At 46.3% G+C, this 11,928-nt stretch overlaps 4 protein-coding genes across 4 annotated transcripts in view; 2 read left to right on the top strand and 2 right to left on the bottom strand.

Moving 5' to 3' along the window:
• BP5553_04261 (uncharacterized protein) overlaps positions 1-1,003 on the top strand; it is a gene marked incomplete at both ends in the record, with an annotated part of 1,784 nt that extends 781 nt beyond the window's left edge. Inside the window, 2 exons of the mRNA XM_032012884.1 lie at positions 54-453; positions 523-1,003. Coding sequence (XP_031872577.1) covers positions 54-453; positions 523-1,003 — 881 coding nt within the window. The remainder of the gene's footprint in view (positions 1-53; positions 454-522) is intronic.
• Positions 1,004-1,644: 641 nt separating this feature from the next.
• Positions 1,645-3,891, bottom strand: BP5553_04260 (Uncharacterized protein; the record flags this gene model as incomplete). The annotated part of the gene is made up of 1 exon (XM_032012883.1): positions 1,645-3,891. One exon carries the CDS (start codon positions 3,889-3,891, stop codon positions 1,645-1,647), a length of 2,247 nt encoding a protein of 748 aa, XP_031872576.1.
• A 935-nt stretch (positions 3,892-4,826) lies between these two features.
• Positions 4,827-6,723, bottom strand: BP5553_04259 (uncharacterized protein; the record flags this gene model as incomplete). The annotated part of the gene is made up of 6 exons (XM_032012882.1): positions 4,827-5,242; positions 5,296-5,586; positions 5,638-6,117; positions 6,178-6,373; positions 6,446-6,509; positions 6,569-6,723. 6 exons carry the CDS (start codon positions 6,721-6,723, stop codon positions 4,827-4,829), a joined length of 1,602 nt encoding a protein of 533 aa, XP_031872575.1.
• A 3,560-nt stretch (positions 6,724-10,283) lies between these two features.
• On the top strand, positions 10,284-11,444 carry BP5553_04258 (uncharacterized protein; the record flags this gene model as incomplete). The annotated part of the gene is made up of 1 exon (XM_032012881.1): positions 10,284-11,444. The coding sequence occupies one exon, from the start codon at positions 10,284-10,286 to the stop codon at positions 11,442-11,444; it is 1,161 nt and encodes a 386-aa protein (XP_031872574.1).
• Between the last annotated feature and the right edge of the window lie 484 nt (positions 11,445-11,928).

Genomic DNA, 11,928 nt, shown 5'->3' with positions numbered 1-11,928 from the left:
CCCCCCCCCTTAACTCTCGAGTCTTGGCTTAGAATGCTAAGTATAATTTGTAGCGCTCAAGGTTGGATGGCTTGCTTCCAATGGCAACACCCTCGGAACGCTTAAAGATTCCGTCAATGGGATGGTGTCTAATGGTCTAACGCTTGGCAAAGATGTTGCTACTCAAGCCAACAGCGCCCTTGGAGCCCAGAACAGCCTATCAAACAGAATCACCATCCTTATTAATGCATGGAAACAGAAGGTCGCGGATACGAATGCTATGATGTTCTCCGGCAGCAACGATCATAGTGGAATGCAGTTACTATTGAACATGATGGATGAAGGGAAGCTCCTTGATTATACCGACATCGTTAAGACATCTCTGGCTGGCCCAATTATCGAGAGGATACTTTGGGCTATCATGATTCCTTGGGCTTGGTCTATGTCAAACGCTGGCATTTACCCATTCATTATGTAAGAGTGCAGTTCTACTAATCCCTCGCATTGGCATTCGAAACACCCATGGCTAACACCTGCTCACAGGATTTCCGATGATGAAGGCGAGCGGAACCGATGCACCAATCTAGAGACAGGAAAGAAATACATTGCTGACTACGAAAAAGTCTTTGTCTGTGTTGATGGCAAGTCCTACTGGCTCGTGAATGTCGCTGGAGGAGCACAAGTATCATGTGGCTATTACGACCAAGACGTAATTTGTGAAGACAACTATTTCAGCCCACTGCCTGGAACTGACCAGCTTCTCACTAATGGAAAAAACAATCCTTGGGGAAGTTTGACCATAGGCGACATTGTCACTAGCTCAATCAATAGTTACAAAGCCAATGGCAACAAGCCTGGCTTTGTCTTGGACATGTCAAAGGGCTCATCCGTCGATGAGCTTGCTTCGAAAGGGGTACAGGCCGCAGGGGTTTTTACTCTACCAATATGTACCAGAGAGGAGGCATGGTATAACTGGTTTGACGGTCCTCTCGCCAGTAAAGCGAAGAACTATCCTTGTAACTGATGCAATACTGCTTGTACTAGTTGTACCTCTTACATTCCGGGTCGTGTTCTATTCTTAAGTTAGAGGGTTTGAAATGTACTTTATCGCCCTTTAAGGCCGCATGGAAAGGCTTAGCCCCGAGGTAGCTTATTATTATGGAGGATTTTAAAGCCTAATTTCTGAATCCATCCTTGAGACCCAGACTAGTTCTTTGACGTATTATTCGATTTATAGATAATTTCGTTGCCCACAAAAGGTTACCAGTACAAAACCGCAGTATGCCGCCGATCTTGGAGGAAAATGTGTGCTGTTGAGGCACATCATAAATAGAGTTTAGGAACAGTAAATATGAACATTAAGTGGACACTCCTAGGTGATCGTTTCGGGTCACCATAATAATTCTACTTTATGAATATTGCACAAATAGTTTAAGTCAGAGCCTGCCTTACGAATCTCTTTCTCTCCTTGTAAACAGTCATTTTGCCCAAGTCGCACCCGACCTCGTTCGTGCTCTTGTACCGTCACAAAAACAGGCAAAACAGAGGGAGTTTTAAGGAGAGTCATAAGGAGCGTCGATTAGATAGGTCATTCAATGACAAGAATTTACAGTACATTCCATTTCATTTGATTCATTTTATTCATTTCATTCATCAATACCCTTCTCAGCACAGGGCAAATTTCTGTACTTGGAACTCGCCCCTGACGTGAAAAGCAATTGCTTCGGAGTCCATGAAACCATGCAAATAGCATTCTCCAATAAACAAATATTCTCCCCCAATTCTCTTCCGTAGAACTACCGGCACACTGCAACCGAACAGAACACAGATCAGATCTCCCTGCTGCGCTTCTTGGGGGAGTGCTCCAATGTAGCCTTGTTTTGTGATAGCTATGCATCGTCTGGTCATACCTGCTCCTAGGGCCCTGCAAACTTTTGCAAGAAAGGATTCCCGTTCAGGATCAGTAGTATCTGCAGGAAGATTCAAGCTCATGAATTTTTGAATGCCATCCCTTGTGAGGCGTTCGGTTTTTGAGATCCGGCCGCAGAAGAGACTTTGAAGGTATGCGTCAAGGATGTATATTTCGTGGAGAGATGGATCCGCCTTCTTTGGCTCGAAGTATAGAGAAGGCTTTTCTGTGGGAGGACTGGATCTTGCTAATTCGTCTGTTGATTGCGAGTGCTTCGACAAACGATCCGTCGATTTGGGTAGACGAGCTATTAATGGTGATTTTATCGACACTGACCGCAAGTGTTTTGAGAATTGATCCAACGAATTCCAGTATTCGCTATACATGCTGATAACAGAAGATATATCTTCCAAACATGATTGAACATCCTTTGTAAAGCCGTCGAGGAGCCCACCAGATGAAGAGATGGTAGAATGCCACATTTGTTCGATAGAGCCGAACAGTGCATCTTCAGGCAAAGGATCTGAAAGCATGGCAATGGTATCAATGCAAAGTCCACTCGTAGGTAAGTGTGTCCAGAAATGCTTCAGTTGTTGTTGATCCAACGCCATATATTTCGATCTGTGGTCATGTCCCGAAGCAGTGAAAATACTTTCCCTGCCGTCAATTGGAACCAGGGGTGAAGCTGCAGGGTCTTGATTCAAGCTGTAGTCAGGTATCCATGATGGTAATTGTTCCTGTCGGCCGAGACTTTGCCACCCGCATAGGGGGTCTAGTGATCCAGATTGTTCTATGAAATGGAATGTAGCATTTGCATAAACCTCGCTCACAGACTTGGTGTAATCAGGCATCAAGAATGTGTTCATTTTATCTCCCATCATGCCAAGAAGAGAAAATATCTTGTCTCGTGGGTCTGTGGCGTTTCTGTGTCGACACTCTCGAATTAAATCTCGGAGTGGCTGTCGTTTTCCGCTGTTCCAACTCTGCCGAATCTTCTCCAGTCCGGTCAACTTTCGAATATTGTTGACCGGAGCTTCAAGACTGAAATTTAGAAAGTATACAGCACGTAGGAAGGACTCCCAATACAGTGACTTCCCATACCCGAGGATCGAAGCGTCATTGGATGCTCCTAATTCTTGTACAACCCACATTCGCTCAAACCAAGTACAACTTTGAATTAGCTCCTGGTCGATTAGGTTTGCGATGAAAACAAAATCTTCATCCTGAACAGTTTTAAAATGTCGTGAATGTGGTTTCCATTCAACCAACGTTTGGATCGTATCATGATGGAGTGATAGTATGTCGTCGGGGTCGAGAACCATTTCTGCCTTGTCATCCCTCACGTCCGAATCCAAGGCGTCCGTAATTTCTACCAACGACTGTCCAAACCCATACCCAGCACGCACAATTCCAGCAGTAGGTATCAACAACCCCTTCACAAATCTCTCTTCGAATTTACTCTCTTCCGATGGTACCATATCGGATTCTTCGGGTCCATAATGTCCAGTGAGATCAGCAATGAATTTGAGACATCTTCGGCCTTCTTCAGTAGGTGACCCAAGCCATATTCTCACATCAGCTGCAGCGTGGTATACCTCTCTCATTAGAAGGATCTGCGCAGACCTCTCTGTAAGGTTATCTTGGCAAATGCAAATTGCGTCAGCCCAGACGTATACATCTCCAATTGCATCTCTCTGAATATCTCGAAGAGCCTTATGCAGATTTTCTGTAATACCGAGCCTCTTATTATCGATTATAATCTCGTGCGTTCGAGCCGGATTTCCCCATACATAGGACAGAGCATTGAAGGACGGTAGTAGAGCAACCCGTAGTATTCTCTGCCTTCTAGAGAGGGTAGTCAAGGGCAAAGAGTAGTTCTTTAGTTGCCCGACTAGAGGATTTACATTGGCACGTCCAAGTGCTTGTCTTATATCGAAGGTGAGTTTGAGGAGGCGGATGTCCTCTGTTGCATTTTTCAAGGGTTGGTAGATATAATCAGACATTGTAACCAGCAGATCATGGGAAGACAGTCTATATTCTATTATAGTAGTTAAGGCGAAAGTGGATAGCCTAATGAAAAAGAATCGACACCTATACGAGTACCACGTGATTTAGCGCAAGCCACAAACGCTTGTGTTACTCTCCAATCATATATCTCAATCGTCCGGATCTAAATTAGAAGGCAAAATATATTCGGCTATAATCCTATTAGTTAAAAGTAATATACTTCTCTATTTAAGATTATTTCTTTAAATAGCTTTCTTTCTTTAAGTCTTAGTTCGCTCCTAATATGTAGAGATACTATCTGTTCGTTAGTAACTTTACTTCCTCTTAATATTACTAAATATCTAAATAGTAAATAATTTTGATACTTCCTAACCAACTTTTAGGCTAATATATTTCATATATATAAATTACTTACTTCTTAAGTTCTTAGTTTACTCCTAGCTTTTTAAGTACTTAGTTCTTTTCAAATAACTTCTCAAAAGTAAAAGCGGTATGCGAACTGAAATGGGTTAAAAATGTCAAGTGGTCGCGCAACCCACAATACTCTGCTATGTGTTGCTTGCAAAATCCTACCATAGGATAAGAATGGCTCGAAGACAAGAGGCGACTATCAATCGCAAGCTGCCTCCGACTTAAGCATTATTCGGGGATTTGGACCGGAAGTCCATGAACAGAAAATGAAGTCCTACAAGTTATCAGAGAAGAAGAACTTCGTTCTATTCCGTCGAAACCATGGAAATAACCCCTCTAGAAAGCTTCGTGGCCATCAAATGGTCGGAGTTGAAGTACTTTTCTACTGTGTACAAACGTAGATCGGAACATTAAACCGTTTATATCATAACCATAAATCTAACCTGGTTTAATCGCATTGGAATACCGTATAGCATTTCCCTACCATAAGCATATTCATTCATCTTTAAAAGTGATGTATTCAAGACGTCAGGCTCTTCTTCTCCAAAATCTCCTCCTGTGGATAAATTTTCTCGCCCAATATCTCTGCCGCCTTGGCAGTGCCTTGAGCTGCAAATTGCTCGACGCCGACACAAACATAAGTCTTGAATTTCCGGACCGGCAATTTTGCTTCGAACATTTCGTGGATTTCCTCCAGAGTCCGATCCTTCGTCTCCGGGACGAAAATTAGAATAAAGACACACAAGACCATGTTGGATCCAAACCAAATAAATCCGTATTTTGCTGACCAGCTAAGTTGTTGCGGGTTGATAAAATACGGTGCAGTAAAGATACCAAGCCAGGTACCCAAGAAGTTGAGCGCAGTTGCGGAACCATAAGTGAAAGCACGCAGATGGTTGTTGGGGAATTCGCCTCCTACGAGCCATGCCTGGGGAGCTATCCATACTGTTAGATTTCTGAATGCAGGGAGGAGTGGAGGCGGATCTTACAATAAGCCACGTATGTAAAGTAAAATAGGCAAAAGAAAGCAATAATAGTTTTGCCAGAGACGGGTGAGGAGCCCTCTGCCGCCCAGACAATGGCCGGGACAAGTTGGAAAATACCGCAGAGGAAACATCCCCAGAAAAGCACAGTGCGGCGGTTGAGGTAGCGAACAAAGCAGATGCTAAACAGACAGCCGACAAGGCCAATACAGTTTAGAAGGACGGAGTAACCGAAGGCATTCCCAACATCGGCCACGGTCAGGAAGTAAGTGGTGTAATTGGTAATCCAAGACGAGCCTGACTCTCAGTTAGCGATTATCAGTTGGTCGAGCTGAGGCGAGACTATACCATTAGCACAATGGAAACAGACTACAGCGAAGCAAAGGAGTGTCCGTCTTAAATTAGTTCCTCGCCACATCTCCATAAAGAGATAGCCAGTGTTTGCCTGCACTTGTTCCTTGGTGGATTCCCTGATCTCGCTCAATTCGGCCTGGAACTGATGCTCATCGATAGCCTTACCTCTCAACGTTCTCAATGCTTTCTCGCTCTCCTCATCTCTGCCCTGAGACATCAACCACCGAGGGCTCTCGGGTGCCCATATACTCGCGATTGATTGAATAGTTGGGGCGATAAAGAACATCGCAAGAGGAATCTGATAGGCCTTCCTGCCTTTCATTTGGTGAGTTCCAAGGTCAATACTGGCCCCAGTAATGGACCCTACACACAACATGACTTGGTAAAGACTGAACACCAAGCCACGAAGATGAGCCGGTGCACATTCGTGGATGTACATTTGAGCGAAGGTAAAGAACCAGCCTACAGCGACACCTGGAAACAAAACGTTAACAAGACATTTGTTGCCTCGCTCTACCTAGAGAATAAACTCACCTAGAATAAGTCGTGCTGCATACATTGCTCCTAGATTCGTGGTACTAATCATGATTATAGCGGCAATCGCGTTGAGGATGGATGCCGCCCATAAACCATGCTTCCGGCCAAATCTTGAGCTGATTGGGCCGACCAACAGAGAGCCAACGAAGGTCCCAATTGTGACGAACGAAGACATAAGTTGTTGAACAGTTGCCTTTGATAAGGACAACTGTTAGCGCCAGTGCCCTGAAGCCTAGGATTCGGTTCATGGGGTTATAGAACATACATCAATATTCCACTTTTTTAACTTGGGGTCATAATACCCGTAGACTTCAAGGAAGCCTGGCATGCTAATTTATTTCGTTAGCCAATTTAGTATAGTGATGTTTAGTAGATAGTGGTGCTATACGAGAGAAAGCCGCCAATGAGTGCATAATCAAGACCGTATTGAAAAGTGGAGAGGGTCATAAAAAAGCAGATAGTGAGGCATTGCCAATGACTCCTGACGTCGAGCTTCAGAGGATTTGCGGAAATCACTGCTGTACGGCTTTTCCCGGCAGCCATGGTAGAACGCTATCGTGGTGGTATCGTCAAAGGCTTGGATGGATTCTAGACAGCCCCAGATGTTGTCGAATATCGTTGGTGGTAATTGTGGCGAGGGGAGGATGGTGTCAGTCTTCTCAAAACTTGAGCAATAATTGGCAGAAGGATTTCCGTTTGTTAAATAAAATCCAGATCTCGCTGGAGGCCCACGTCAGGCGGCTCAGGCCCCATGTTGTGATGTGAAGGCTGAAGGGATATTTCCGGGCAACGCAGGCTTCACAAATGCCCAGAAATGCCCAGCATTGAAGATTTGATATTTACACAAAATAATAAGAGACTTGATTAGACGGCGAGCTTCCATTGGGTGCGAGGTGCGGGAGTGTTTCCAGCATACCCTATCATCTTGTCATCTTGTACCTGCCGTGCTAGGTGCTATGCATTGTACTGGGCGTTTCCAGTTACACCTGTCCATGACTTGGGGTTGCGTTGTGGGGTGGTTTTGCTGGTTCGTGGATCATCAACCCGCCTCTTTACCCTTACCCCGCTAAACCGGATTTTACCCTGCTCCGTCCGAGACATATTAATCCGTATACAGAGTTCCATTTGAATCATTGAGCCCAGGAATTGGAAGTATAAATATATTTGTGCTAGAGACTTTGTGAAGGTGCTGCTGAGCCGGAAAACAGCCAAACAAAAATGGTAGGTGTCTGTTATGTTATTTTAGGGCCACATTGCTTGACTAGTTCCACCGGATCATATTTCTCCTTACTTCGTGATATTAGATATGAGGTAGACATACGAAGTACCCCGTTCTTCCGGACTAGCTAGCTGCCATCTTGCACTAATGGGCGTAATTGTCTATCTCTGATCCCTAAAACGTGGAAATGGTCGCCATCTGCGCTGTGGAGAATGTGGGACTGTCTTGTCTGCCTCCCGCGTGGTTACATGTGGTAGTATAGCGCTCTGCACCGAGCCCCTTATAGCGCAAATCCCATAATCACAACCAGTAGGCGTAGACTCTGCTCCGTATACTTGAATAAGCACTTTACATACGAGGTACGTACATCATAATTTGGTGATAACATCTTGCCAAGGGCCGAATAAGTTTTTAGTTTTGCGGTGCATGTACCAGGTACATGGTCACGGCTTTAGTTGGCTGGACGAAGGGTGAGGTGGTAGTGGGATGCGATAGCTTCGAAGTTGAGATTTTAGAGATCTTCGACATGCAGGAAAGTCGAGTCGAGTGCATCTTGACGATGACCGCAACACCTTCCAATAACGCTTAAGCCCGCAGCATGTCAGCTATATAAATGAAGCCATATTAAGGCTGAATAGAAATGCCGTGTCATTCACCTATGAAATCAGTCAAACAATACCGAGAGCTTGGGCGGCAGGAATGGTCAAAGGGAGGTTTTGGCGAAAATATTGAGAAATCATACCCCCGAGTCCCCGACGAGCGAGGTCACAACATCGAGCCAACCCATGGCTTGCTCCAATCTGCGCTTACTGGCAAAGATAAACAAGAAGGTTGTTTTCCAGGACCGCCAAGTTCAGTGGGCTAGCCGACAATAGAATAAACAAGAGAGATATCTCCCCCGCAGGCCACATATTTTAATGCTTGCGTCCAACCCCTGGGAATACTCTTGCTTGGTATCTGGTGTAGCGGAGATGATCGGCTCACCGCCGCCAGGTCTGGGCCATGGGTTAGCAAGCATTCTCATCGCTTGTTCGACGCCTCAAAGGTTGTCAGCGTTGATACTATTGATACGTTGCAGTTGATATGGCTCCCATCTGACCCTGTACGGCGCATCCCGCCCCGACGTTCTCTTAGAGCTCCAGGGCTCCACTCTCACCCCTTACTTCGTATTGTGGCTCACGTCGCCTGCACTAGCTTCCGCTCCTAGCGCCCCAAATTCACTGGGCTAGTGCCTGGTAAGGAGAACTTTGTTTGCACACTTAGGCCATGGTTATATGCCGTGAACATCGTGGGGCGCGGCTTGGGGTGGCGTCGTGGGGCGCGGCTCCTGAGTTGAATACGGGCTGCTGCTAACTGCCTTTGGAATAATAAGTAGTAAAATGTACGAAGGGATCAAGATTTGGTAGATCTGCTAGATCAAGCCCGTTTCACGGGTCCCGTCCCGGCGCCATGTCTGGGTTGCTTCAACTTCCTGGTGCCGGGTGGGCTGTTGGAACTTCGAGGCTATTCTTTCTTTCAACAGCCAGCACTATCCAGGAGCCGGAGACGGGGCGGAGGCAGCGGCGAGTTGTGATTCGCAATAATTAGCCTTTTTCGAATCCTATACCCGGCCGGATTGTATATAACCTCTGGTCAGATTGTCTCTGATGCTTCGAGAACAAGAGGCAAGCAGGTACCCAAGGTATGTATATAATGTTTTTTACCCTCAGCTATGACATCGAGATCGATCATGGGCTGAGTTCCCTCGCCAATCCCTCAACTCTCTACCACAATGAAGTTGTTTCCCACGTGGCTCAGCAGGCAAGATATGCCATCTGGCCCCCAGGAGTCGGTTCTCACTACCTCTCTGGTCCAGCCGCTTGTGAAGTCTAGAGCTGCAGCCTCCAACTGGGACATGTTCCTACCATCCTTGACGGTTTACAGACGCAACGAATCACACGAGCCGTATTGTTGGTTTTGCCAGGACGATGCAGTAGATATCGGCCAGTGCTGATGTTGCCCGCATTTCAGTCAGAGTCGAATACTAAAGCCAGTGGCGGGCAAGGTGGGCTTGACTTTGCTGGGCCCGTCTCTTGGCTCTTAAGTAAGGGTTAGCAGTGCCGTTTGATACTTCGGATAAGCTTTAGTGGCAAGCTTGTGACCAGGACTCCTCCTCCACGGCTCTGAACAGCTGGATGTCTTGCGAAATCGGATCCAAAAGGTGGGACGGATGGCAATATCATATTTGTGTGCCTGTTTGTGTTTGATATTGGGATCGATTAATTCTGCTCGTTCGAAAACGCAGATAGGTAAGAACCGGGAGGGGTTTAATTGTCCCAGGAAGGAGCCTTTGGCAGAGCGGCGAAGAGCCCTGACGGTCATGGGCTTCTTACAGCGGTGTGAACCTTCTATTTGTTTTACTGCTGGACTTTAATGCCTCGGATTTCCATTCTGAACTGGGCGGTGGTGGATTGACGAGATGTAAAACTTTAGCCTCATCAACTTCTTTTCTCCTGCTCAACTTCTACAATGCCCTGCTCTTCTTCGATCTGATTTTCGGACTAGCAACCCCAAACAGCCTGCTGGGCAGTCGATCTCTCAGAGCGAGATCCAAGTCCTTCATTCCCCCCTTCTATGTTGATCTCCTCCCCTTTCCATCTCCTTTCTGTCAAACAGTCGTGACGCGACGCGTCAAACAGAGGGCGGCAGCTTATTCTGTCACGATCCGCCATCTACCAGCCTGAACGGGGCTACTCTCACTCACCTTCGACATCCCTTTCCTCGTCACCAACAACTCCTCCTCAAGCACCCTTGGTTTGTGCTGATCTTGACAGGCAAGTATGTTTCCTATATAGGCAGTGTTAGCTCGACCCCTGGCGTTATGCTAACGCTTTCTATGTGCAGTATGGAGTACTTTTGTTACCATTGCCCGCGTACTTGCGCTAGCAAGGCAGCTTTGGACAATCACTGTTGGGACAAGCGTCATAAGCCTGCCTCAATATGTATTGATTGCGGCGACTTGTTCGACAGTGCAGGTGCCTTGGAGAAGCATACAGCTTCTGAGCATCCCCCGTCCCAAATAGAGTTAGTTTGTGACAACTGCCACCGTACTTTCTCTAGCATGGCGGCTTTGGATAGTCACTGTTCGGTCAAAGGTCATCAGCCATACTTGAATGATTTCCTCCGCCAGAAGCTTGGCTTTCAAGCTCCAGTGCTGAGTTTGGAGTGCGGCCTATGCCGGTGCCAATTTTACGATGATGCGGGTCTTGAGCAACATAAGGCTGATATGCACCAGATCAAGTGTTCGGAATGTCCAACAATCTCGACCTCCCTTACAAACTATCTTCAACACCTGAAAGGCAAGCACGAATTGGCATGCGAGAAATGCACTGGTACATTCAAAAGCTCCGAAGCCCTCATAGACCACACAAGTCAGTGGCACGAATTCAAATGCACCAAGTGCGATCAGATATTTAGCTCGGCAAGTCTACTGCAGGAGCACCTCCATCCCGGCCACCTCTTCTCCTGTGTCGCTGGTCTTGCTGGTTTCCACGCATTGAAAGACCTCGAGGAGCATCACCAAGTTGCACATCGGTATGAATGTAATAAGTGCGATAAGTTCTTCAATAGCATGGATCTTCTTTGGGCCCACTATGATTCCACGCATATCCGTCAGCGCAAAGTTTGCCGTGATTTCATGGACCCGTCCCTCGACCTTAGAGAACACGACATATGCTTTCATATATCGCGGCAGCATATCCCGCCACCTACTCTTGTTAATCGATCAGTCAACGATCCAAAGCCCCAGCCAACACCAACAACGGTGTTAGCTAGACCAATTACCGCTTCTCCAGCCACGATCCGCGCCATTTTAGCTTTCGAAAAAAATATGCTGATGCTTGGTGCGGAACGCACGAGAAGAGATCAGGAACAACAAGCCATGGCAAACTCGGCAAATATGGAGTGGATTCGCAATAAAGCGAAGGCGATGGGTATCGATCTGATGTCGAACCAGACTATGTATCCAACCAACCAGTGTCCAAAGCCCTGCGAATCAACCTACTGAAATGCCACAGAAGGAACCTCAAAGTGAAATTGTGGCTAATCCAAAATCCACACCATCAACTTTCCGCGAGTGATTATTGTGCGGGGATATGGTGTGATTGTACGATTACTTGATGATTTTATGACGAAATGGGGGGAGTTGTCTCAAGTTTATGCGGGTCGGTCCATTGCGTGTCAAGCGATGGCTATAAATTGAAAATTGAGCGAGATTATGGAGATCTGGTGGGGGTTTCAATGCCTATTTGAAACAATTGATTGATGGGGAGCATTGTTGGAGTATGTATAGTTTAGTTGTCGCAGTCTGTATATTAGATAGTTGCTTTCGGAAAAAATGAATGTAGCTTTAGGTTGCGCACCCAAGGTATCCTGTATCATGTTCTTAAATTAGTCCTTGTTATTGGCGCTGTCAGTAACAGAGGTGCTAGAATATCTACCTTGCGACCTTCGGGGGGATGAAGCATGTTGCCTAGCTCAATACAACAACG

Source organism: Venustampulla echinocandica (assembly GCF_003357145.1).
Source record: "Venustampulla echinocandica strain BP 5553 chromosome Unknown scaffold_1, whole genome shotgun sequence".
Lineage (NCBI taxonomy): Eukaryota > Fungi > Ascomycota > Leotiomycetes > Helotiales > Pleuroascaceae > Venustampulla > Venustampulla echinocandica.
Note: the sequence above shows the minus strand (reverse complement) of the source record. Positions and strands in the feature narration are given on the sequence as shown.